Raw genomic sequence first — 25,813 nt, 5'->3', positions numbered from 1 at the left:
ACCATCGCATGTCCGCTTGTTTATTTTCCACATAAACCTTTCACAATAAAGCTCAAGATCCTGTTGAGACTTTTCAAAATAAACTGAATCACGTGAAAGATGCAGATTATTTATGGATGAGAAGCAAAAAAAGAGCCGCCAGGTGCTAAAAAATAAACCTTAGACTCAAACGTTAGAACTTTTCCCCGCAGCACGCCGTGTAATAAATACAAAGAAAACGGCGGCCGTTACAACTTATGTCTAAAAATGTGTAGTTTCATGCATCAGTTAAAACACTCGACTCCAGATACACGACGCCCAGCTGGAAACACTTCACCTGCCCGAGATTCACAGAATTTACAGAAAATATTAAATATTTTGTGATTTATATCGTTATCGGGATGGTAGATGTCTTATATCGGGATATGAGATTTTGGTCATATTGCACAGCCCTACCACATGGACAAGCCAAATGAATGGAGTTTTATGGTCAACCAAGACAAAGACTTGAGCTATTTGATTATATTAACAAGAGATATATAGGTAAATGGACTGGTTCTTATATAGCGCTTTTCTACTCTTCTGAGCACTCAAAGGGCTTTACACAACTTGTACATTCACCCAATCACATTTTTCTAAGTGCTTTCTAAGTAACATTCACACACACTTTCATACTCCAATGGCTGCATCTGAGAGCAACTTAGTTAGTATCTTGCCCAAGGATATTTGGCATGCAGACTAGGGGAAGCCAGGAATCGAACCACCAACCTTCCGATCAGCAGATGACCCGCTCTACCACCTGAGCTACAGCAAGTGTTCATGGATTTCAAAGGTGAGGCTTTGAAATCCATGAACACTGTCAAGCATCGTGCTTTGGGGTTGTTTTGCTGCTAGTGGTATAAGCACAATGGAAAAAGTTGAGGGAATAGTGAAGAAGGACGAGTACTTCTAGATTCTTTAAATTCACCTCATATCAATATCTATACGATTGGGACACAACTGGGTGTGCCAACAGGACAGTGATGTCAAACGCATATCAAACTGGTTTGGGATGAATAAAGCAGGCTAATCATGAAGCTTCTGGAACTGCCTTCTAAAAGCCATGACCTCAATCCTATTGAATATTTGTGAACTATGCTTAACAGCCAGGTCGGTGCCAGGAAACCAACCAATTTATATAAACTCTACCAAGCATCGTTTTCAAATATCAAACAAAATTATGCCCAAAGCTTATTGATGGCTATCAGAAGTGTAAATAACTAAAGGCTTTACAAGGAACTTTTAGAACAGCAAGATAATAATGTTTCATTTTATTATGTTTGTTAATAACTGCATGCTGTAGAATAATATTATCACAAACTTATTTTGATGGCACCCAGCTGGGAAGGACTGTCTGTTCAGCTGCAAGTCAGAACAGTCCAAAAGCACTGAAGATGGTGGTTAGCCACTCTGTGGGAAAACTTTTAATTTAAACCAAAAATGCTCCTTAAAAACAAATTTGGCCTTTAGCTCGTTAACTTATATTTCAAACACAGCACAACACCAGTAATTTCACTGAGCATTTGAGCAGTAGTGTCCATTCTGTCCCTTCATTCAGTTTAGGAGGTCTCTTTGTTATTCACTTAAGATGCTCTAAGAGCAGCTTTTATGAAGGAACTCACTTGGAATTGTTAGTGCCATTTATGCAAGTAAATCATCTTCCTTTTAATCCAGCTCCTGTAGATCCCAAAGCAGAGTCTCTGAAATAGAAATGATCTTCTCCATCCAACACACATCTTTCCACTAACCCAAGGTTTTTAGGCACTTTGTTGCCTAAAACTTTTTGGACAGACTCACAAATTGAGTTCATTTGAAATCCTCTAGTAATTTATTATTAGAACACTCATTTGGTCTTCTGCAGAAATTTAATGTTACTTTAAGTACAGATATAGCAAGTTGTTGGTTAAGTCTTTCATACTGTACGAGCAGCCTCACTTTTTGATACCATTAAATTCTTTAGTGTCTGTTCCTGCTTGTACTCAATTTCCCAGCTCAAAGCAGCATTTGAAGCTCCCAGCTGGGACACACTCTCTTTTCGCTCAGTATTAATGGCAATAAAAAAACAAAACATCCAGCACATTGTTATACACACTGTTGTGACGTTATGATATCCAGTGACCAGAGGATTTCAGTGGAGCTGTGTGGATGTTTTAGCAAAAATGCAGTTGCAGAAGATTAGAAGTGAAGTGAGGATAACTATGTGAGACGCTGCTTTTATAATGCATCCCCACCCTCCCCTGCCTTCCTATATGTATCTGTCTCTGCAGGGTTTTTTCCGCCGAAGCATCCAGAAAAACATGGTGTACACGTGTCACCGGGACAAGAACTGCATTATCAACAAGGTGACGCGGAACCGTTGTCAGTATTGCCGCCTACAGAAGTGCTTTGCAGTTGGAATGTCCAAAGAGTGTGAGTTTCTGACACAATTTACACAAAGTACTGATGTGAGCAAATTAAATACAGCTGTTGGTTTGAAATAAAGGATTTGTTGTGGTCTATATTTTTCTCTGTATCTATGAAGCGCCTTGAGGCGACTTTTGTTGTGATTTGGCGCTATATAAATAAAATTGAATTGAATTGAATTGAATTATATAATATATTCCAAGCAATAGTAAAATCAGGGGTATTCAGTATTTATTTTTTTAAAAATAAGAATTGCAACATTTAATTTGATTAACTTATGTAGAGGAGTAACTGTCTGCATTTGCATTAATATATAAAATGTCCAAAACAAGAGAAAATATGATTTTTTTTAATACAGTGAAAAGATGGAATTGGAAACATTCTATCAAACACAACTTTTCAAAAGGATGTTTAGTGTCATTGTAGTTTTGTTGGTTGAACTTAACAGATTTAGTGCTGAGTTATCAAGCATTGTTTGTAAAAGATGGCTGTAAGCACTGGATCTGAGAACTGAAGTGCAATATCACTGGGAGCCGGTTATATAGTAGTTTTTCATACCTTCATAAAACATCTTGATCCAATAGTCACCCATTCCAATTTTTTTCACAAACCTCAAAATATTATGTTGAAATGAGCTCATTTGACTCCTTCTGCTCAGTGTGATGGTGGTCCTCGTGAAAATAAATTATTCCTTAATTTGATATTAGCCCTCAACCAGAAGTTTCACTCTTATGTTTCACTCTGGTTACCAAATGCAGTCACATCTTGGTTCTTAGTGCTTTTTTACTCTACCTGAGCACTCAGACTGTTTTATATAACATAACCATTCACACTAGCACTTTTTTCAACACCTAAGCACTCTCTATCTAACATTCACACACATTCAAACTCCAGTGAACACATTATTGCCCAAGGATACTTAGGCATACAGATCAGAGCATCTGGGGCTCAAACCACCGACCTCCCGATTAGACTTATTCTACAAAGCTATAATTTATTATTTGATTTTTAAGATATAAACTAATACGTTTTAATTACAGACATGTGAAAATTGTGTTTTTCACAGGACTGTGAAAACCAGTACATACTTACTGCTTCTAGAAGTAAGAACTAAGTCCTGCTAATTTATCATCAGAACGTGTGACCATTTCTACAAAAGGTTTTGTCATGTTACTTTTCTGGAACTTATTTTCTCTAAGTTTATATAAAATCAGTGTTAGTACAAACAATGGCAGTAAGAAATATTGTTTTAAATAGCATTTTTATCACTTTGCCCATCAGAGCAGTCTAGTGATATTGAAGGAGAGGTCAGAGGTCAAATGTGATATTTTGTTAGTTTGACCATTTTTTGAATGAAATGCAATTTATAATCTTCTTTCTTCAATCCTCCAATCTACTGAACAAGACCAAACAAGGGTCAACAGCAGAATGAGCTGATTGGTGTTGACAGAGAAGAGTTGGAAAGCTTTTTATGGGCACAGCCCAAATACTCAATTCTTCTCTTTAACACACAAATGCTTTGTCCTTACAAATGCAGCTTCATTTACAGGGATATTAACAGGCTTTCCGATGGCATAAGGTTTCTTGCAAAGAAGTATTGTTATAAAAAAGATATAATCCACCACAGACAGTGCAGTTTGTTTAAATGAAGGGATGCTGCTGCAGGGCAAGTATTGCTACTCTGGCTTTACAGAGTAATTCCATAGTGACCTGTATTTTAGCCAATTCAATTCAGTTCAATTAAAATTAATTCAGTTCAATTTTATTTATATAGCATCAGAACAGCAGGCACTTTTTATTGTAAGATAAAGACCCTACAATAATACAACAATCAAGAGACCACACTTAGTGACATGGGAAGGAAAAACTCCCTTTTACCAGGAAGAAACCTCGGCCAGAACCAGGCTCAGGGAGGGGCGGGGCCATCTGCTACATCCAGTTGGGGGTGAGGGAAGGAAGACAAATAGGCGCACTGTGGAGGAGAGCCAGAAGTTAATGATGAATAATGATTAAATACGGAGAGGTGTATAAACACATAATGAGTGAAAGAAAAGGTGAGTGAAGAAGAAACACATTATGGGAAGTCCCCAGCAGCCTCAGAGCAGGATTTTGAATTCTGGATTTAACAGGAAGCCAATGAAGGGAAGCCAATACAGGAGAAACCTGCTCTCTCTTTCTAGTCCCTGTCAGGACTCTTGCTGCAGCATTTTGGGTTAACTGAAGGCTTTTCAGGGAGTTTTTAGGACATCCTGATAATAATGAATCACAGTCGTCCAGCCTGGAAGTAATAAATGCATGAACTAGTTTTTCAGCATCACTTGTTTCTAATTTTAGAGACATTGTGCAAATGCAAGAAATTTCTTTAATCAAACTATCTGTACTTTATCACTTGCTGTTGTTAAGACCCTCAAGATCCTCTGCATCACAGACATTCATAGGAACAGTTTGCATTTCATAGGTTACTGGTGTCCCTTGACTGAATCAGAATTTATGGTTTAGGTCCACTTTACGTTCCATTAGTCTCAGTGGGGAGGGGGTCCATTCCCTTCTGTTATGCACTCTAGTAGAAGTGGAAAATATGATATCGTGATTTCCTTAGGCTAAGCACCCCCACAGGGCCCCTGATTAAAAATAACTTACTCTATTTCCTATATTCCTGTTGTGATCCTCAGCCTCTTACCCTAACTACCCTAACTGTCTGTTTGTCAAATAAAGCTGTCTTTTTCAGCTTGGTTTGCCAATACAAACCAAAAACTACGTTCTTTGGTTTGTACTGCCAACTACTAGGAAATGATACTGGTATATGGAGATTCTAAATAACAGATGCATCCAAATATCATGTCACGTTTGAGCTCTGATGTTGCATCTGCCTTTCTTTCAAGGTGACCCCAAAATGCATAATATCTTCAAAGAAGGTATTATCAAGACAAGGATAATGAGCTGCCTAGTTAGTATAATATTTTATAATAAGGTTCTAATGTCATTATTCACAAGTCAGTACCTATTATGCATTACCTACTGCTGCATAATGTTTGTGTAATCAAAGAAACCTTCTGTCTGAGTTTTGTCTGAGTTTTACTGCTTTACAAACTTCTTAAAGTATGTTTTTTTAAAGAAAGGAAAAAATGACTACATACACAACACAATTTTCTTAGAGTTAAATACTGCCCAGAGTGAGAGCTGCCTTTACAGAGGTTTGCACTCTCTGGAAGAGAGTTCTTTCTTGGTTGATGGTTTCAATTAGTCTTATGTATGTGTGAATCATCACAGTAATATATATAAAATTACTCCCAGTGTTGATCTTGTTACAGGGAATTCTTACAAAAAGTTACGACTGGCATCTGCTGGATGTGCTAGCTTGCTTAATTGTCCACAGACAGGAGTGTTAGCTAATTCCCGTCACTACTAGCTACGGTTTGCTCATCTCTCCTGAACCCAAATTTTAACCATAGATCAGCTGTCATACCAGTTACCCTCCAGTAAGGCGATCTTATCTGCAAGACTTTATTTGGATTGTACTAAGGACTTTCAGAGTAATTACCAGCTTTTTAGGCCTTACAAGGCAGGCCCTCGTAAGAGCCATAAGCAATGGCTCTGACTTTGGATTGTGGAGGTGATTGCTCTTTGGTATACTAGCCTGCAGCAGCAGGGACCAGAATGCCTGCAGGCTTACTCCACTCATGGTCTGGCAGTGTCCTGGGCCCTTTTCAGAGGAATGTGAATCCAGGTATCTGTGCAGCAGCAAGCTGGTCTTCACCTCTCACCTTTGTCCGGTTTTACAGGCTGGATGTCTCAGCTTCAAGCAGAGTCCTCACCTATCCAAGTGCGGACCCAGAGCCCAAGCAGTGCTGGGCTCTGGGTCCGCACTTGGATAGGTGAGATACTGGCTATTTCTATGACTGCTTGAGATAAGCTTGTCTAACAATACGGGAGCCTCCATTTTTCCATAATGAGAAATGCTAGGAATGAGAACCTTAGGTTACTTTGTAACCCCGGTTCTCAGAGTAGCATGAGTGAGATGTCTCACCAGACGGCCCTTCTTGCTGGGATGAAGCAAGAGGAGGGGATTATCTTGAATAAAGACTATGCAATATTTATATTTAAGAGTGGGTGGCTTGGTCCGACATGTTCATTGCAATCACCAGCCAATCAGAACTGGCAGAATGAGATACATGATTATGAGGAATATGCAGGGAACCGCATCCCATAGTGGACCCAGAACAGTATGTGAAGAACTACTTAAACTTTGCATAGGTTCTTTTTTGGGTACTCCGGCTTCCTCCCACAGTCCAAAGACATGCACAGACAGTGTTAGTCCTGCGACAGACTAGCGACCTCTCCAGAGTGCACTTTGCCTCTCGCCCTATGGCAGCTGCAATAGGCTCGAGCCCTTCAGCGACCCTGAATTAATAAGCAGAATAGGATGGATAGTTTGACCCCCACTGGATGGGATGCAGCTAGGCACCAGGGGGCAATTGAAGCATTTCGGCTTTCTAGAAGCCACTATAACATTTTATTCACTCTTTGCTTGTAAATAGGCAAGCACACAGATCTTCCCTTCAGCAGCTGAAGTAGTTGACATGTGAAGCCCTAAAAAACACTTTTTTGAGGATGTTAGCCGGCTTTGAATTGAACTGAAGTAAGGACACAGAGAAAGGTACTTTTATCTGACAACCACATTAGCAGTGTGTTAAGTTGTAATTATAATTAAGGTATAATTAATTATGACATTAATGTGGGAGATGGGCAGCAGAAGTTATCTGATGGGTAGGCAGGGGTTGGGTTCACCAGCTGGAGTCAAATGGATCTTGGTCTTATCAGTAGCAAAGCCTGTTAACCAATAGTGAGATCATCATAGAGCAATCTTTTATTTTTTAAGTTGTGTTCGAGTTGTATTTGACTGCTGAGGTGATTTGGTTTCTCTGTATTATTGTAGGATTATTACATGACAATATAAAGTGCCTTGAAGCAACTCATGTTGTGATTTGGTGCAATATAAATAAAACTGAAATGAATCAAATTAAATTGAATTAAAAATTTGCTCCAAGGTAATATTTTAATATTAATAATTTGTTATCCTGTAAGTCTCTTATAAAACCACTCTGCTAAGTGGTTTTATAGGACTTTTTCTAGGCTATTGAGAACTTGTGACTGAGGGAGGGCACGGCATATTGAGACACTTGTAACAGATCAAGAGCCCTTTGGGCAGACATTTCCTCTAATCCATTGTCTTCATTCCAAAACCTCTAAATTTTCCAAGTGAATGCGGCTTCATATGCACTGATAAAGAGAGCGAGTGTGAAAACACAGGTCAGTGCACCCAAAACTAAGTTTGTTTGCTACTACAGGGGCTCTCAAATGTGATTGTCTGACGAGTGGCCCTGTTCCCAGTGCTGCAGTTTTGCAGAATGAAGCTGGGATCAGTTTTCATTTCTGCGTTTCACAAATTGGATAGTAGGAGAAAGGTGGATGGTGCTTTAGCGTGTTCTTCATTGTACTTGGAGCCCTGTTTGATCCATGACTTCTGCAACTCATGTTTTTCAACAATCGGGTTTATTCCTGTTGGAGTGTTGAGAAAAATTCAGTTTGGCTGATAAAATTCTATTTTTGTTGCTTTGGGTTCTAGGGGAGCAATCTGCGAGCTCCCAGGGGTGGTGGCTGTCTGAAAGCTAAAGATGTCACAGGCTGAGATGGCAGACCGTGGAGTGGCAGTGAACGTAGGGCCCAAACGCGAGACTCTTAGTGAAGGACAGTGGATTTATTTACAGGGGGTGGAAAACACACAACTATATACAAAACTGTGGTCCCGTGGCGATTCTCCCTGAATCCCACACAGTGCAGATGTTTGTGAACGGTGAAAAGTGGCGACTCCAAAAACTCCCACACCGTGACTTCCAAAGACACACTCCGCTCCAGATTCGAGTTCTGACTCAAGGATCCAGCGTCGGCCTCAGCTCAGCTACAGTCTTAAATACTGCTCCCTTGACAAGCGTAATCTGCTGCAGCTGGCAGAGGAGGACGAGCGGCAGGTGTGGCTGTCTCTAGTGCAGGAACACTGCCGGGTTTGCAGTCTCCACAGCGAACCAAAACGTCTGGAAGCTCACACGGAGACACCAGGAGGAAAAAAGGAGAGAAAGCCAAAACACCACACGAACAATATAAACATAAACATAACTAAATTACATGACAGTACCCCCCCCCCAAGGGTCGGCTCCCGGCGGGCGGTCACGGGTCCGGCGGCGGCGGCGTGGCAGCTGCGGCAGGCGACAATGTAGCACAACACACGATCCACCATGTGCTAGCCATGCAAGTTGTAGACGTGGTGCCCGTGCTGCTTGGCGTGGGCGGCGTGGAGGGCACACTGGACGTGGGCGGCGTGAAGGGCGCGCTGGACGTGGAGGTCCCTCTGGCACGCCAACCTCCAGCTCTGGCTGAGCGGGTCCCTCCAGCTTGCTGAGCTCCTCTGGCTGCGTTACAGCTACTGATGGTTGATCCGGAGGTGAAGATGGTGATACAGTAGCTGCAGGTGATGAAGATGATGGTAGAGTAGCTGCAGGTGGTGAAGATGATGGTAGAGTAGCTGCAGGTGGTGAAGATGATGGTAGAGTAGGTGATGTGGGTGGTGAAGCCGAGAGTGCTGCAGTCGCTGCAGTCTGATGGAACGCTGGTGGAGAAGTAGCTGCAGAGGGCCGAGGTGATGATGGTGTGGCAGCTACTTGCGGTAGACTGGACAACGATGCAGGAACAACAGACGGGTGAAATGATGGCAGAGTAGGTCCAGCAGGCATATCAACCTCCAACTGAGGATGAAGAAAAGAGGCCGACTGGACTAAAGACTGAGCTATAGGTAGCTGGGCAGCAGACTGAGTTACTAGCTGGGCAGCAGACTGAGTTACTAGCTGGGCAGCAGGCTGTACAGGTTAGCATTCACACAGTCCATGGTTGGGTATAAAGATAAGGGGTGTGATGATGAACTGTCCATATGACTCACCGCAGCCGACTGATGAAAAGTCCGGGAATCCGGCTGTGGTGAGGAACGCCCCAGGTATTGTGGTAGGAACTTCTGGCAGCTCCACAAACTCTGCTTGCACCAGGACTGTAACCTGGCAGCTTCTCTGTTTACTTTGCTTGTGCTGCAGCTAAGCTCGCTGCTAAGCTGTTTGACCAACGTGATGCGGATGATCTGCACTCTGACCTGACTTCCAGTTGGAAAAACTGAGGTGTCTCTGCGACTGGACTGCTGTCGATAGAGTGGAGTGTCTCAGGATCCTGGCAATGCTTGATGTGTAACCAATCTTTTTACTCTTCTGCCCTGGGCTGAATGCTACTGTTCAGCCTATGCAGAGAGGTAAACATAAATGACTTCAGCAAACAGTTATTTGTGTTGTATTTTTTTCTTTTATTGGTGCACCATTTGTAATACTTTCATTGTTGTAAAAAGAGTGACAGATTCAGACCTTGATTGGCAAATGCCTGGCTGGTTATTCAACCAGTCAGTCGTGGATGTGAGCAGACATGAGCAGACCAAGAGTAAACATATTTGTTGACACATAGATTCAGTAACATGACTATGAAGTGTCATATAACAAACTTATCACAAAATATATTTCAGAAATAATCTGAGGGACAGAATAATACTTTTTTAATAAAAAAGTAATGTAATAAATAATATACCCAATTACTTTCTCAAGCAAGTAATTAAGTAATACACTGCATTAATCTTCTTTTTTAATAAGGAGTTCAAAACAAAAGTTGCTGGAGTCCAGGAACACAGTTCAAAACCCAAAATCCTAGGAGCAGGAGTCCTAGGACAAACCAAAAACAGTCCAGGGACTGGCCATGTGCCCAGAAAAAACAGTCTGAGACTGAACAAGGGCCGACCCAGATGCCGACGGCACAACAGTCCATAACAGGCCATTTCAGGGGGCCAACCGTGTGGAAGACTGCTGCGACAGAGCAGTTCTGGTGGCTGACCGCTTGGAAGGTGGCGGCGACAGAGCAGGTCTAGAGGCTGACTGCATGGAAAGCAATGGCAAAGCAGATGTGGTCGTAGACGACGACCTTGGGGCGCCTGGAGTGCTGGACGCTGCTTGATGGGTGCAGGACCAGACAAGGCTGGACCAGACGAGGATAGGACCAGAAGCAGACGGTGGAGCAGGAGGTGGCTGAACGGACTCACCAAAGCCGCCAGAGGGAGCAGGTGGCAGTGTCAGAGCCACGGAGTGCTGGACAGGCTTTCCTGAATCCCCAAAGGACACGAGGAAGTGTTGGCCGGGCTCTTCCAAACCCCCAGCTGACAAGGAAGGTTGCTGGACTGGCTCTCCTGGGCGTCCAGCGGGAACAGGCAGCTAACCCTGAAAGTTCTTTTTTAGGTAGCTCTGAAACCGAGCTGGGCCGCGAATCCTCCAGCGAATCCTCCAGCGAATCCTCCAGAGGGCCGGCCTGAATAACCTCCAGTGAGCCGTGCTGAATAACCTCCGGTGGGCTGGGCTGAAGCTGCTGCTCTGGGTGGACATGCACGGTGGAGATGAGGAAGTCCTAGATAAGAGGGTGCAGCGATCTGAATAGCCAAGGGACTCCAGAAATCATCCTCTGTAACCAGAGAGCTAACTCCTCTTGGTATTCCTTAATGGGCAGTACTAACCACTCAGAAACTCCGTTGTGAAAACAATTCCTCGCGGAGCTCAGAGGAGGGATTATAAACTGCTGGGTCCACTGTCTGGTCGCGATCTTCTGTCATGATTTCGACTGTGTGTAGGCAGGAAAGGACCCAAACGCAGACTCAAACTCAAAGAAACAGCTTCATTTGATGAATGGCAAAACGATACAAAACTAGACTGGGAAATTATAGCTAAGACGCAATGAGGTACACAGGGAAACACACAGCCATGGATGAGAGAGATCGCGACAACGAGCAGAGGAAGGCGCAGACACTACGGAGAGAAGAAAGAGAGTTGTTCACCCGGACTTTTATGAGTCGTGTTGGTCAAAAAGTCCAATATCCACAGGATTAGCTGATCATCAGGTGAAATCGAGAGGAAAGTTTAGTGGCCAGGATATGAGGCTGCAGAGTGTTGAACGCTGATGAGAAATCAGCAAACAGAAGTCTGGCAGAGGAGTCAGGGAGCTCCAGATGTTTGTGAATGGAGTCCAAGATGAAGATTTTTGCATCATCGACGCCTCTGTGTGCACGGTAAGCAAACTGGAGTGGGTCCACCAGGGGGTCAGTTGTTCTTACCATGTGCTGTTTTATGATCTTCTCCATGGCCTTCATCACCGGGGAGGTGAGGGCCAGAGGACGAAGATCATTCAGAGACTTTGTGTTGTTTCTTTTGGGGATGGGGATGACTGTGGAGTGTTTCCACAGCTGGGGGACGGTGTGACTGTTAATTGAGTGTTGAAATAGAGTCTGGAACACACTTCCTAGGTGCCCTGCACAGTGCCTCAGAACTCGACTGCTGATGTTGTCAGGGCCGGGTGAGCTCCTCTCCCTGGTCCTCCTGAGGGCTCTCACCACCTCCTCAGTCCTGAAGGTGAGTGCAGAGCTGCCAGGTTTGAGTGAGGATCTGGACTCCTCAAGCTGGGCCATGTTGTCCATCTCAAACCTGGTGTAGAAAGCATTGAGGTCATCAGGGAGGGAGGAGGGGTTGCTGCCCTCCACCTGGATGGTTCTGGTGGTGGTGACCACAGTATTCACAGAGGCCATGGGTTTTTTTTATTAAGGATTTCCTTGAGCTTCTTGGTGATCCAGGGTTTGTTTTTGGGGTAGATGGCGACTGTTTTTGAGGGGATAATGTTGTCAACACAGAAGGAGATGTATGATGTTACCGTGATGACTTGTTCGTTGATGTCATCAGAGGGAGAAAGAAGGCTGTCCCAGTCAGTGGCTTTGAAACATCCCTGTAGGGTGAGGACCACTGCTTGATGTTTTTGGTGACCTTTTTAACCCTGTTGATGACTGGGGTGTAAGCAGGGGCCAGCAGGATGGTGTGGTGGTCTGCTGGGCCGAGAGCGGGGAGGGGGAGGGCTTTAAATGCATCTGGTACAGAGCCATAGTCTTCCCCTGACGTGTGCTGCATGTAACAAGTCGCTTAAAGGATACCAACAGATCCTTTAAGCAACTTGTCAGGGGAACAGTGGTTGAAATCACCCAGGATGAACTTGGGAGAGTCCGGTGATAATTGTTCCAGTTTGTACAGAGTGTCGTTGAAGTACTCTGTGGCTTTACCAGAATGATGAAAAGCTGTGGGGAGGTAAGGTTGGTGAGCCTTGGTGTCATGTCGAATGTTGGAAACAAGTCCAAAAAAATCCCAAAAACGAGGAAAAGGAAAAGAATACAAATATACCAAGTAGACGGCGAAATACAACAACGAAAGAGCATTAAAGTTAGAAAAAGAACGCAAAACTGCTCAGCTAACAGGCCGGTCGACCACATGAGCAGCGACCCGGAACCAACCGCGACATGTTCCCTGAAGGGGAAAAGAAGGAACACACACATGTAAAGGAAACCCTTAAAACATGTGGTTATCCTAATTAGGCTTTCATCAAATCAGCAAAGAAGGTCAAACACCAGCTAAGGAGGATCAGAGGGCCATCATCATTCCTTATGTAGCAGGTTTATCAGAGAGTCTTCTCCAAGTACAACATCCCAGTATACTCATTACGGAGGTCTCTTGGAACCATTTCTAAACATCTGCAGATTATATATAAACTATTTATGCCAAAACCTTGTTGATGCTAACAGAAGTGTAATTAACTGAAGGCTTCAAAGGTACCTTTTAAAACAACAAGATAACAATAGATTCCTTGTGTTTGTTAATAATTGCATGCTCTAGAACAATATTATGAGAAACTTATTTTGATTGCATCCAGTTGGAAAGGACTAAGTCAGCTCAACCACAACTCAGAACAGTCCAAAGACACTGAGGTTAAATGTTGAACTGGTATGGATTAGATTTATTTGAATTTCAAAAGTCCAAATTTGTGCCCCTAATTCTTGTTTTGTTTTTTTAAGTCATTAAAGTTGGATGTATTACAATCATTCCACCCCGGAAAAAGAACAGTTCAAAGAAATTATTGGAATCCCAAAAATATCAATATTATCAGTGTCTGCACAACTGATTATGCATTATTATTATTCAAACGTCAAAGAAAACTTTATTGTCATCTCTGCTATATACAGTACAGTATATACAGAGATGAGACGACGAGGCTTCAGTTTGATTCAGTGCAAAACAACAACAATAAATATAGGAAGAATAAGTTAGTGGTTTGTGTGGGTGTGTGTGATGGTGGGGAGTGGGGGAGCCGGTAGTGAGTTCAGGGGTCTGATGTCTTGCGGGAAAAAGCTATCTCTCAGTCTGGAGGATCGGGCTGCAATGCTGCGATAGGTGCTGCTGGGCCTTTGTGGTGATGGAGGTGGTGTTGGTGGTTCAGGAGATGTGTACTCCCAGGAACTTGATGCTGTTAACAGTCTATACCGTGGAACTGTGGATGCTGAGTGGTGTGTGGGTGGAGCGAGTCTTCCTGAAGAATTATATAATATATTCCAAGCAATAGTAAAATCAGGGGTATTCAGTATTTATTTTTTTAAAAATAAGAATTGCAACATTTAATTTGATTAACTTATGTAGAGGAGTAACTGTCTGCATTTGCATTAATATATAAAATGTCCAAAACAAGAGAAAATATGATTTTTTTTAATACAGTGAAAAGATGGAATTGGAAACATTCTATCAAACACAACTTTTCAAAAGGATGTTTAGTGTCATTGTAGTTTTGTTGGTTGAACTTAACAGATTTAGTGCTGAGTTATCAAGCATTGTTTGTAAAAGATGGCTGTAAGCACTGGATCTGAGAACTGAAGTGCAATATCACTGGGAGCCGGTTATATAGTAGTTTTTCATACCTTCATAAAACATCTTGATCCAATAGTCACCCATTCCAATTTTTTTCACAAACCTCAAAATATTATGTTGAAATGAGCTCATTTGACTCCTTCTGCTCAGTGTGATGGTGGTCCTCGTGAAAATAAATTATTCCTTAATTTGATATTAGCCCTCAACCAGAAGTTTCACTCTTATGTTTCACTCTGGTTACCAAATGCAGTCACATCTTGGTTCTTAGTGCTTTTTTACTCTACCTGAGCACTCAGACTGTTTTATATAACATAACCATTCACACTAGCACTTTTTTCAACACCTAAGCACTCTCTATCTAACATTCACACACATTCAAACTCCAGTGAACACATTATTGCCCAAGGATACTTAGGCATACAGATCAGAGCATCTGGGGCTCAAACCACCGACCTCCCGATTAGACTTATTCTACAAAGCTATAATTTATTATTTGATTTTTAAGATATAAACTAATACGTTTTAATTACAGACATGTGAAAATTGTGTTTTTCACAGGACTGTGAAAACCAGTACATACTTACTGCTTCTAGAAGTAAGAACTAAGTCCTGCTAATTTATCATCAGAACGTGTGACCATTTCTACAAAAGGTTTTGTCATGTTACTTTTCTGGAACTTATTTTCTCTAAGTTTATATAAAATCAGTGTTAGTACAAACAATGGCAGTAAGAAATATTGTTTTAAATAGCATTTTTATCACTTTGCCCATCAGAGCAGTCTAGTGATATTGAAGGAGAGGTCAGAGGTCAAATGTGATATTTTGTTAGTTTGACCATTTTTTGAATGAAATGCAATTTATAATCTTCTTTCTTCAATCCTCCAATCTACTGAACAAGACCAAACAAGGGTCAACAGCAGAATGAGCTGATTGGTGTTGACAGAGAAGAGTTGGAAAGCTTTTTATGGGCACAGCCCAAATACTCAATTCTTCTCTTTAACACACAAATGCTTTGTCCTTACAAATGCAGCTTCATTTACAGGGATATTAACAGGCTTTCCGATGGCATAAGGTTTCTTGCAAAGAAGTATTGTTATAAAAAAGATATAATCCACCACAGACAGTGCAGTTTGTTTAAATGAAGGGATGCTGCTGCAGGGCAAGTATTGCTACTCTGGCTTTACAGAGTAATTCCATAGTGACCTGTATTTTAGCCAATTCAATTCAGTTCAATTAAAATTAATTCAGTTCAATTTTATTTATATAGCATCAGAACAGCAGGCACTTTTTATTGTAAGATAAAGACCCTACAATAATACAACAATCAAGAGACCACACTTAGTGACATGGGAAGGAAAAACTCCCTTTTACCAGGAAGAAACCTCGGCCAGAACCAGGCTCAGGGAGGGGCGAGGCCATCTGCTACATCCAGTTGGGGGTGAGGGAAGGAAGACAAATAGGCGCACTGTGGAGGAGAGCCAGAAGTTAATGATGAATAATGATTAAATACGGAGAGGTGTATAAACACATAATGAGTGAAAGAAAAGGTGAGTGAAGAAGAAACACATTATGGGAAGTCCCCAGCAGCCTCAGAGCAGGATTTTGAATTCTGGATTTAACAGGAAGCCAATGAAGGGAAGCCAATACAGGAGAAATCTGCTCTCTCTTTCTAGTCCCTGTCAGGACTCTTGCTGCAGCATTTTGGATTAACTGAAGGCTTTTCAGGGAGTTTTTAGGACTTCCTGATAATAATGAATTACAGTCGTCCAGCCTGGAAGTAATAAATGCATGAACTAGTTTTTCAGCGTCACTCTGAGACAGGATATTTCTAATTTTAGAGATGTTGCACAAATGGAAGAAATCTTACATATTTGTTTAATCTTGCTGTTGTTAAGACCCTCAAGATCCTCTGCATCACAGACATTCATAGGAACAGTTTGCATTTCATAGGTTACTGGTGTCCCTTGACTGAATCAGAATTTATGGTTTAGGTCCACTTTACGTTCCATTAGTCTCAGTGGGGAGGGGGTCCATTCCCTTCTGTTATGCACTCTAGTAGAAGTGGAAAATATGATATCGTGATTTCCTTAGGCTAAGCACCCCCACAGGGCCCCTGATTAAAAATAACTTACTCTATTTCCTATATTCCTGTTGTGATCCTCAGCCTCTTACCCTAACTACCCTAACTGTCTGTTTGTCAAATAAAGCTGTCTTTTTCAGCTTGGTTTGCCAATACAAACCAAAAACTACGTTCTTTGGTTTGTACTGCCAACTACTAGGAAATGATACTGGTATATGGAGATTCTAAATAACAGATGCATCCAAATATCATGTCACGTTTGAGCTCTGATGTTGCATCTGCCTTTCTTTCAAGGTGACCCCAAAATGCATAATATCTTCAAAGAAGGTATTATCAAGACAAGGATAATGAGCTGCCTAGTTAGTATAATATTTTATAATAAGGTTCTAATGTCATTATTCACAAGTCAGTACCTATTATGCATTACCTACTGCTGCATAATGTTTGTGTAATCAAAGAAACCTTCTGTCTGAGTTTTGTCTGAGTTTTACTGCTTTACAAACTTCTTAAAGTATGTTTTTTTAAAGAAAGGAAAAAATGACTACATACACAACACAATTTTCTTAGAGTTAAATACTGCCCAGAGTGAGAGCTGCTTTTACAGAGGTTTGCACTCTCTGGAAGAGAGTTCTTTCTTGGTTGATGGTTTCAATTAGTCTTATGTATGTGTGAATCATCACAGTAATATATATAAAATTACTCCCAGTGTTGATCTTGTTACAGGGAATTCTTACAAAAAGTTACGACTGGCATCTGCTGGATGTGCTAGCTTGCTTAATTGTCCACAGACAGGAGTGTTAGCTAATTCCCGTCACTACTAGCTACGGTTTGCTCATCTCTCCTGAACCCAAATTTTAACCATAGATCAGCTGTCATACCAGTTACCCTCCAGTAAGGCGATCTTATCTGCAAGACTTTATTTGGATTGTACTAAGGACTTTCAGAGTAATTACCAGCTTTTTAGGCCTTACAAGGCAGGCCCTCGTAAGAGCCATAAGCAATGGCTCTGACTTTGGATTGTGGAGGTGATTGCTCTTTGGTATACTAGCCTGCAGCAGCAGGGACCAGAATGCCTGCAGGCTTACTCCACTCATGGTCTGGCAGTGTCCTGGGCCCTTTTCAGAGGAATGTGAATCCAGGTATCTGTGCAGCAGCAAGCTGGTCTTCACCTCTCACCTTTGTCCGGTTTTACAGGCTGGATGTCTCAGCTTCAAGCAGAGTCCTCACCTATCCAAGTGGGGCCGCAGAGCCCAGCTTGGGCTCGGGGCCCGCACTTGGATAGGTGAGATACTGGCTATTTCTATGACTGCTTGAGATAAGCTTGTCTAACAATACGGGAGCCTCCATTTTTCCATAATGAGAAATGCTAGGAATGAGAACCTTAGGTTACTTTGTAACCCCGGTTCTCAGAGTAGCATGAGTGAGATGTCTCACCAGACGGCCCTTCTTGCTGGGATGAAGCAAGAGGAGGGGATTATCTTGAATAAAGACTATGCAATATTTATATTTAAGAGTGGGTGGCTTGGTCCGACATGTTCATTGCAATCACCAGCCAATCAGAACTGGCAGAATGAGATACATGATTATGAGGAATATGCAGGGAACCGCATCCCATAGTGGACCCAGAACAGTATGTGAAGAACTACTTAAACTTTGCATAGGTTCTTTTTTGGGTACTCCGGCTTCCTCCCACAGTCCAAAGACATGCACAGACAGTGTTAGTCCTGCGACAGACTAGCGACCTCTCCAGAGTGCACTTTGCCTTCGCCCTATGGCAGCTGCAATAGGCTCGAGCCCTTCAGCGACCCTGAATTAATAAGCAGAATAGGATGGATAGTTTGACCCCCACTGGATGGGATGCAGCTAGGCACCAGGGGGCAATTGAAGCATTTCGGCTTTCTAGAAGCCACTATAACATTTTATTCACTCTTTGCTTGTAAATAGGCAAGCACACAGATCTTCCCTTCAGCAGCTGAAGTAGTTGACATGTGAAGCCCTAAAAAACACTTTTTTGAGGATGTTAGCCGGCTTTGAATTGAACTGAAGTAAGGACACAGAGAAAGGTACTTTTATCTGACAACCACATTAGCAGTGTGTTAAGTTGTAATTATAATTAAGGTATAATTAATTATGACATTAATGTGGGAGATGGGCAGCAGAAGTTATCTGATGGGTAGGCAGGGGTTGGGTTCACCAGCTGGAGTCAAATGGATCTTGGTCTTATCAGTAGCAAAGCCTGTTAACCAATAGTGAGATCATCATAGAGCAATCTTTTATTTTTTAAGTTGTGTTCGAGTTGTATTTGACTGCTGAGGTGATTTGGTTTCTCTGTATTATTGTAGGATTATTACATGACAATATAAAGTGCCTTGAAGCAACTCATGTTGTGATTTGGTGCAATATAAATAAAACTGAAATGAATCAAATTAAATTGAATTAAAAATTTGCTCCAAGGTAATATTTTAATATTAATAATTTGTTATCCTGTAAGTCTCTTATAAAACCACTCTGCTAAGTGGTTTTATAGGACTTTTTCTAGGCTATTGAGAACTTGTGACTGAGGGAGGGCACGGCATATTGAGACACTTGTAACATATCAAGAGCCCTTTGGGCAGACATTTCCTCTAATCCATTGTCTTCATTCCAAAACCTCTAAATTTTCCAAGTGAATGCGGCTTCATATGCACTGATAAAGAGAGCGAGTGTGAAAACACAGGTCAGTGCACCCAAAACTAAGTTTGTTTGCTACTACAGGGGCTCTCAAATGTGATTGTCTGACGAGTGGCCCTGTTCCCAGTGCTGCAGTTTTGCAGAATGAAGCTGGGATCAGTTTTCATTTCTGCGTTTCACAAATTGGATAGTAGGAGAAAGGTGGATGGTGCTTTAGCGTGTTCTTCATTGTACTTGGAGCCCTGTTTGATCCATGACTTCTGCAACTCATGTTTTTCAACAATCGGGTTTATTCCTGTTGGAGTGTTGAGAAAAATTCAGTTTGGCTGATAAAATTCTATTTTTGTTGCTTTGGGTTCTAGGGGAGCAATCTGCGAGCTCCCAGGGGTGGTGGCTGTCTGAAAGCTAAAGATGTCACAGGCTGAGATGGCAGACCGTGGAGTGGCAGTGAACGTAGGGCCCAAACGCGAGACTCTTAGTGAAGGACAGTGGATTTATTTACAGGGGGTGGAAAACACACAACTATATACAAAACTGTGGTCCCGTGGCGATTCTCCCTGAATCCCACACAGTGCAGATGTTTGTGAACGGTGAAAAGTGGCGACTCCAAAAACTCCCACACCGTGACTTCCAAAGACACACTCCGCTCCAGATTCGAGTTCTGACTCAAGGATCCAGCGTCGGCCTCAGCTCAGCTACAGTCTTAAATACTGCTCCCTTGACAAGCGTAATCTGCTGCAGCTGGCAGAGGAGGACGAGCGGCAGGTGTGGCTGTCTCTAGTGCAGGAACACTGCCGGGTTTGCAGTCTCCACAGCGAACCAAAACGTCTGGAAGCTCACACGGAGACACCAGGAGGAAAAAAGGAGAGAAAGCCAAAACACCACACGAACAATATAAACATAAACATAACTAAATTACATGACAGTACCCCCCCCCCAAGGGTCGGCTCCCGGCGGGCGGTCACGGGTCCGGCGGCGGCGGCGTGGCAGCTGCGGCAGGCGACAATGTAGCACAACACACGATCCACCATGTGCTAGCCATGCAAGTTGTAGACGTGGTGCCCGTGCTGCTTGGCGTGGGCGGCGTGGAGGGCACACTGGACGTGGGCGGCGTGAAGGGCGCGCTGGACGTGGAGGTCCCTCTGGCACGCCAACCTCCAGCTCTGGCTGAGCGGGTCCCTCCAGCTTGCTGAGCTCCTCTGGCTGCGTTACAGCTACTGATGGTTGATCCGGAGGTGAAGATGGTGATACAGTAGCTGCAGGTGATGAAGATGATGGTAGAGTAGCTGCAGGTGGTGAAGATGATGGTAGAGTAGCTGCAGGTGGTGAAGATGATGGTAGAGTAGGTGATGTGGGTGGTGAAGCCGAGAGTGCTGCAGTCGCTGCAGTCTGATGGAACGCTGGTGGAGAAGTAGCTGCAGAGGGCGGAGGTGATGATGGTGTGGCAGCTACTTGCGGTAGACTGGACAACGATGCAGGAACAACAGACGGGTGAAATGATGGCAGAGTAGGTCCAGCAGGCATATCAACCTCCAACTGAGGATGAAGAAAAGAGGCCGACTGGACTAAAGACTGAGCTATAGGTAGCTGGGCAGCAGACTGAGTTACTAGCTGGGCAGCAGACTGAGTTACTAGCTGGGCAGCAGGCTGTACAGGTTAGCATTCACACAGTCCATGGTTGGGTATAAAGATAAGGGGTGTGATGATGAACTGTCCATATGACTCACCGCAGCCGACTGATGAAAAGTCCGGGAATCCGGCTGTGGTGAGGAACGCCCCAGGTATTGTGGTAGGAACTTCTGGCAGCTCCACAAACTCTGCTTGCACCAGGACTGTAACCTGGCAGCTTCTCTGTTTACTTTGCTTGTGCTGCAGCTAAGCTCGCTGCTAAGCTGTTTGACCAACGTGATGCGGATGATCTGCACTCTGACCTGACTTCCAGTTGGAAAAACTGAGGTGTCTCTGCGACTGGACTGCTGTCGATAGAGTGGAGTGTCTCAGGATCCTGGCAATGCTTGATGTGTAACCAATCTTTTTACTCTTCTGCCCTGGGCTGAATGCTACTGTTCAGCCTATGCAGAGAGGTAAACATAAATGACTTCAGCAAACAGTTATTTGTGTTGTATTTTTTTCTTTTATTGGTGCACCATTTGTAATACTTTCATTGTTGTAGAAAGAGTGACAGATTCAGACCTTGATTGGCAAATGCCTGGCTGGTTATTCAACCAGTCAGTCGTGGATGTGAGCAGACATGAGCAGACCAAGAGTAAACATATTTGTTGACACATAGATTCAGTAACATGACTATGAAGTGTCATATAACAAACTTATCACAAAATATATTTCAGAAATAATCTGAGGGACAGAATAATACTTTTTTAATAAAAAAGTAATGTAATAAATAATATACCCAATTACTTTCTCAAGCAAGTAATTAAGTAATACACTGCATTAATCTTCTTTTTTAATAAGGAGTTCAAAACAAAAGTTGCTGGAGTCCAGGAACACAGTTCAAAACCCAAAATCCTAGGAGCAGGAGTCCTAGGACAAACCAAAAACAGTCCAGGGACTGGCCATGTGCCCAGAAAAAACAGTCTGAGACTGAACAAGGGCCGACCCAGATGCCGACGGCACAACAGTCCATAACAGGCCATTTCAGGGGGCCAACCGTGTGGAAGACTGCTGCGACAGAGCAGTTCTGGTGGCTGACCGCTTGGAAGGTGGCGGCGACAGAGCAGGTCTAGAGGCTGACTGCATGGAAAGCAATGGCAAAGCAGATGTGGTCGTAGACGACGACCTTGGGGCGCCTGGAGTGCTGGACGCTGCTTGATGGGTGCAGGACCAGACAAGGCTGGACCAGACGAGGATAGGACCAGAAGCAGACGGTGGAGCAGGAGGTGGCTGAACGGACTCACCAAAGCCGCCAGAGGGAGCAGGTGGCAGTGTCAGAGCCACGGAGTGCTGGACAGGCTTTCCTGAATCCCCAAAGGACACGAGGAAGTGTTGGCCGGGCTCTTCCAAACCCCCAGCTGACAAGGAAGGTTGCTGGACTGGCTCTCCTGGGCGTCCAGCGGGAACAGGCAGCTAACCCTGAAAGTTCTTTTTTAGGTAGCTCTGAAACCGAGCTGGGCCGCGAATCCTCCAGCGAATCCTCCAGCGATCCGGGCCGGCCTGAATAACCTCCAGTGAGCCGTGCTGAATAACCTCCGGTGGGCTGGGCTGAAGCTGCTGCTCTGGGTGGACATGCACGGTGGAGATGAGGAAGTCCTAGATAAGAGGGTGCAGCGATCTGAATAGCCAAGGGACTCCAGAAATCATCCTCTGTAACCAGAGAGCTAACTCCTCTTGGTATTCCTTAATGGGCAGTACTAACCACTCAGAAACTCCGTTGTGAAAACAATTCCTCGCGGAGCTCAGAGGAGGGATTATAAACTGCTGGGTCCACTGTCTGGTCGCGATCTTCTGTCATGATTTCGACTGTGTGTAGGCAGGAAAGGACCCAAACGCAGACTCAAACTCAAAGAAACAGTTTCATTTGATGAATGGCAAAACGATACAAAACTAGACTGGGAAATTATAGCTAAGACGCAATGAGGTACACAGGGAAACACACAGCCATGGATGAGAGAGATCGCGACAACGAGCAGTAGGAAGGTGGAACGGAGAGAAGAAAGAGAGTTGTTGACCCGAACTTTCTGAGTCCTGTTGGTCAAAAAGTCCAATATCCACAGGATTAGCTGATCATCCAGGTGAAATCGGTTTTTCTCTGTATCTATGAAGCGCCTTCAGGCGACTTTTGGTGTGATTTGGCGCTATATAAATAAAATTGAATTGAATTGAATTAATCATTCATACGGTGGCATCTCCATCCCAGCTGCTTGGTGCAAGCTTGTGCTGTGTGATGGCCCGAATGCCCTGCTATAAACTGCGAGAGTCCTTTGTGTTGTGGAATTGGCTCTGTATCTTTTTGTGCATGTGCAAGCTTTGCTTTTCCAATGGCGTGAGAGAGGTTGGCTCTGGCTGTTCTGAGAACTGTTTTATCTCCAGACCGGAAAGCAGCATCTCGAGCACTTTGAGTACACTGTGAGAGTAGAAAAGCGCTATATAAGAATCAGTCCATTTACCATTTACCATCTCTCTTTCTCAGAGATCCACCTATCTCTGCAATGAACCAGGGCTTCTCATTGGCTCTTGTGGTGATGTTTTTGGAGACTGTTATATCCTCTGTGCACTTACTGATGTAGCAGGTCACAGATTCAGTGAACTTGTCCAGGTCCAAGAAACCATTTTGGGCGACTGCCTCTTTAAACATGTTCCAGTCTGTGCACTCGAAACAGTCCTGAGACAGCCCCACTTGGCCAGACTCTGATGGTTTTTCTGGCTGGTCTTGTGCGTTTCAGTAGTGATGTGTACATGGGCAGCAGCATCACAGTGGCATGGTCAGATGAGCCGATGTGCGGGCACACAGCTGCCTTAATGATACTGGCACAGTTTAACGTGGAAGTGGAGTCTGTTTACACACCGGGAAGAGCAAAGAGGCGGAGTCGTTACTGAGATGTGGAGCTCAGGTTAAGAGAAAGAAAACATATTTCTAGTATCCAAAGCAGCAGTGCTGTTCCTGTGATCAACATTAAAACTTTTATTGGGAAAAAGAAAGTGAGTCCTTCATCAAAGCACCTGATCAATAAACTTCAACGTGAAGAAAAGCAAACTTGATAGCTGCTCCATCCACTGGCATTTGTTTTACAGAGAAAAATCTGCCGGAAAATCTCCATAAGTCATAATAACATATGCAGATGAACTCTTAACTTAGTCTGATGCTATGTTTAAATTATACAGCTAGCTGGAGGCTGACAGCAGCCATCCTATTTTACATGGAGCCAACAGGGGTGAGTCTAAAGGGGGGCATGGGGTGGACTAGACCATATTTATTTCAAGGTTTTCACAAGTTTTTCAGATTTGAAAGTGAAACAATATAAAATACTGTCTCGATTAAATTACACTCATACCTAAAAATATAAAATTAAAGCTTTTTTCACAAGCCCATAAAAATATACATGCCCCAGTAAAACTCTGAGGGTTATTAGGTTGGACACTGAATTAATGTTAGTATTAATTACCATCTACACCATCATAACAGTTTGTCCTGAAACAAACTTCAGAATGCTGATAGGCTCGCTTCTCTTCATTGCAGCCTCCACATTCTCCTCTAGAGGCTTACAGACACAAACTCACTCATTCACTGCGCACTTTAACACAGAAACATGTACAAGAACTCATAAAGCCTTCAAGACAGAGTAAAGATTCATTTTTATGCCTTAGTTTAGATTGCATATTTATTTTTGTTTTTACTCTGAATGTTTGTATATTTTTGTACTAAAGAGAACGTTTTCTTTAAATAATAAAATTTAATATGGCACATAAATACACAGGGTTTGTTTGTTGTTGTTGTTTTACAAATGAAACAGATGATAGATGAAACAAAAAAACATTGCAATTCCTAAAATGGAAACCAGTGAGCAGTTCATTTATTAAGACCTGCGTTTTTTTTTCTTTTGAATAGTTATTATTGCTCAAGAGACAGAAGCATTTCTTATCTGGTTAATCGATTGAATAATCGATAGATCACTTGATTACTAAAATAATCAATGATAAAATGCAGAGTGGTGTTTAAATATTAAATATGTAGTGAGAGAACAAGATGAGTCAAGAAGAAACACTCAGTGCATTATGGGAATCGCCCAACAGCCCAAACCTACTGCGGTATAACCTTGAGTTATACCGCAGTAGTATACTGTGTAGTAGTATACTGTGCTCGTCCCTGTTAGTTGTGCACGTTTTCCTTACACTTTTAACTAATATACAGTCAACATTCTCACAAATGACCTTTTGTTTTTTACCCCATTTGTTGATAATTGTCATCAGGACAACTGTCAAGTCAGCCATCCTCCTCAGGATTGTGGTTGAATGTACTGAACTAGACCTCATTAGAAAACAATAGTAAATAACCAAATGCTGAGTCATTTTGGTGTATTTTCAAGAAACTGGTCCTTCTGCTGAATATGATCTGCAGACAGGTGTGTGAAAGCAACACACGCATTATTACGGACAAATGCAGTTTTTGGACTTTACCAATTGTACATTGGTGACCAAGAAAGAAGCTCCTGCTCCAAAATCGACACGTCCAAGCTTGACTGAAATTTGCAGCTCATATTTGAGGTGTTCTTCTTTGTATTAATATTTAAGTAAAAGTGAATATATATGAGCCTCTGTGGGTCCTACGGTCTATACAAGTGTTTCTGAGATAGCAGTCCTCATTCGTCGTTCCAGTTGTTTGTTCAGTGTGACAGAATATGAAAACATTGGAAGACGTGCATCAACAGAAAGCCTGTATATATGTGACATTGCTTATTCTAAAGGTAGCCATATCAACGCCTACTCACACTGCTACTATATTGTAGGGATGTACAGTACTTCCAAAGATCGGACAGCAATCCTGACTTGGGACAAATACTCATTAAACTGTTAGCAGTCGGACGTACCGCCCACGGGACATTGGATGGTTTAGGGGACTAATAGGACTGCTAAGGGGTTAAAGATGATTTACAGAGCAAAATATTTTTATACTTTTATGCCTTGATGAAAGCTTTGCTCAAGAGTTGGGAGTTCGCCTTGTAATCGGAAGATTGCCGGTTCGAGCCCCGGCTTGGACAGTCTCGGTCGTTGTGTCCTTGGGCAAGACACTTCACCCGTTGCCTACTGGTGGTGGTCAGAGGGCCCGGTGG

General features: G+C 43.0%; 1 protein-coding gene across 2 annotated transcripts in view; it reads left to right on the top strand.

Moving 5' to 3' along the window:
- The window catches only part of LOC102303274 (retinoic acid receptor beta), a 233,951-nt gene that overhangs the window by 178,389 nt on the left and 29,749 nt on the right, over positions 1-25,813 (top strand). For both annotated transcript variants that reach the window (XM_042226584.1, XM_005937488.3), the window contains one exon: positions 2,286-2,427. In XM_042226584.1, coding sequence (XP_042082518.1) covers positions 2,286-2,427 — 142 coding nt within the window. The remainder of the gene's footprint in view (positions 1-2,285; positions 2,428-25,813) is intronic.

This window comes from Haplochromis burtoni, unplaced genomic scaffold (genome assembly GCF_018398535.1).
Source record: "Haplochromis burtoni strain Fernald_Lab_line unplaced genomic scaffold, NCSU_Asbu1 Contig_218, whole genome shotgun sequence".
Taxonomy (NCBI): Eukaryota; Metazoa; Chordata; class Actinopteri; order Cichliformes; family Cichlidae; genus Haplochromis; species Haplochromis burtoni.
This window is presented reverse-complemented; position numbering and strand designations above follow the sequence as displayed.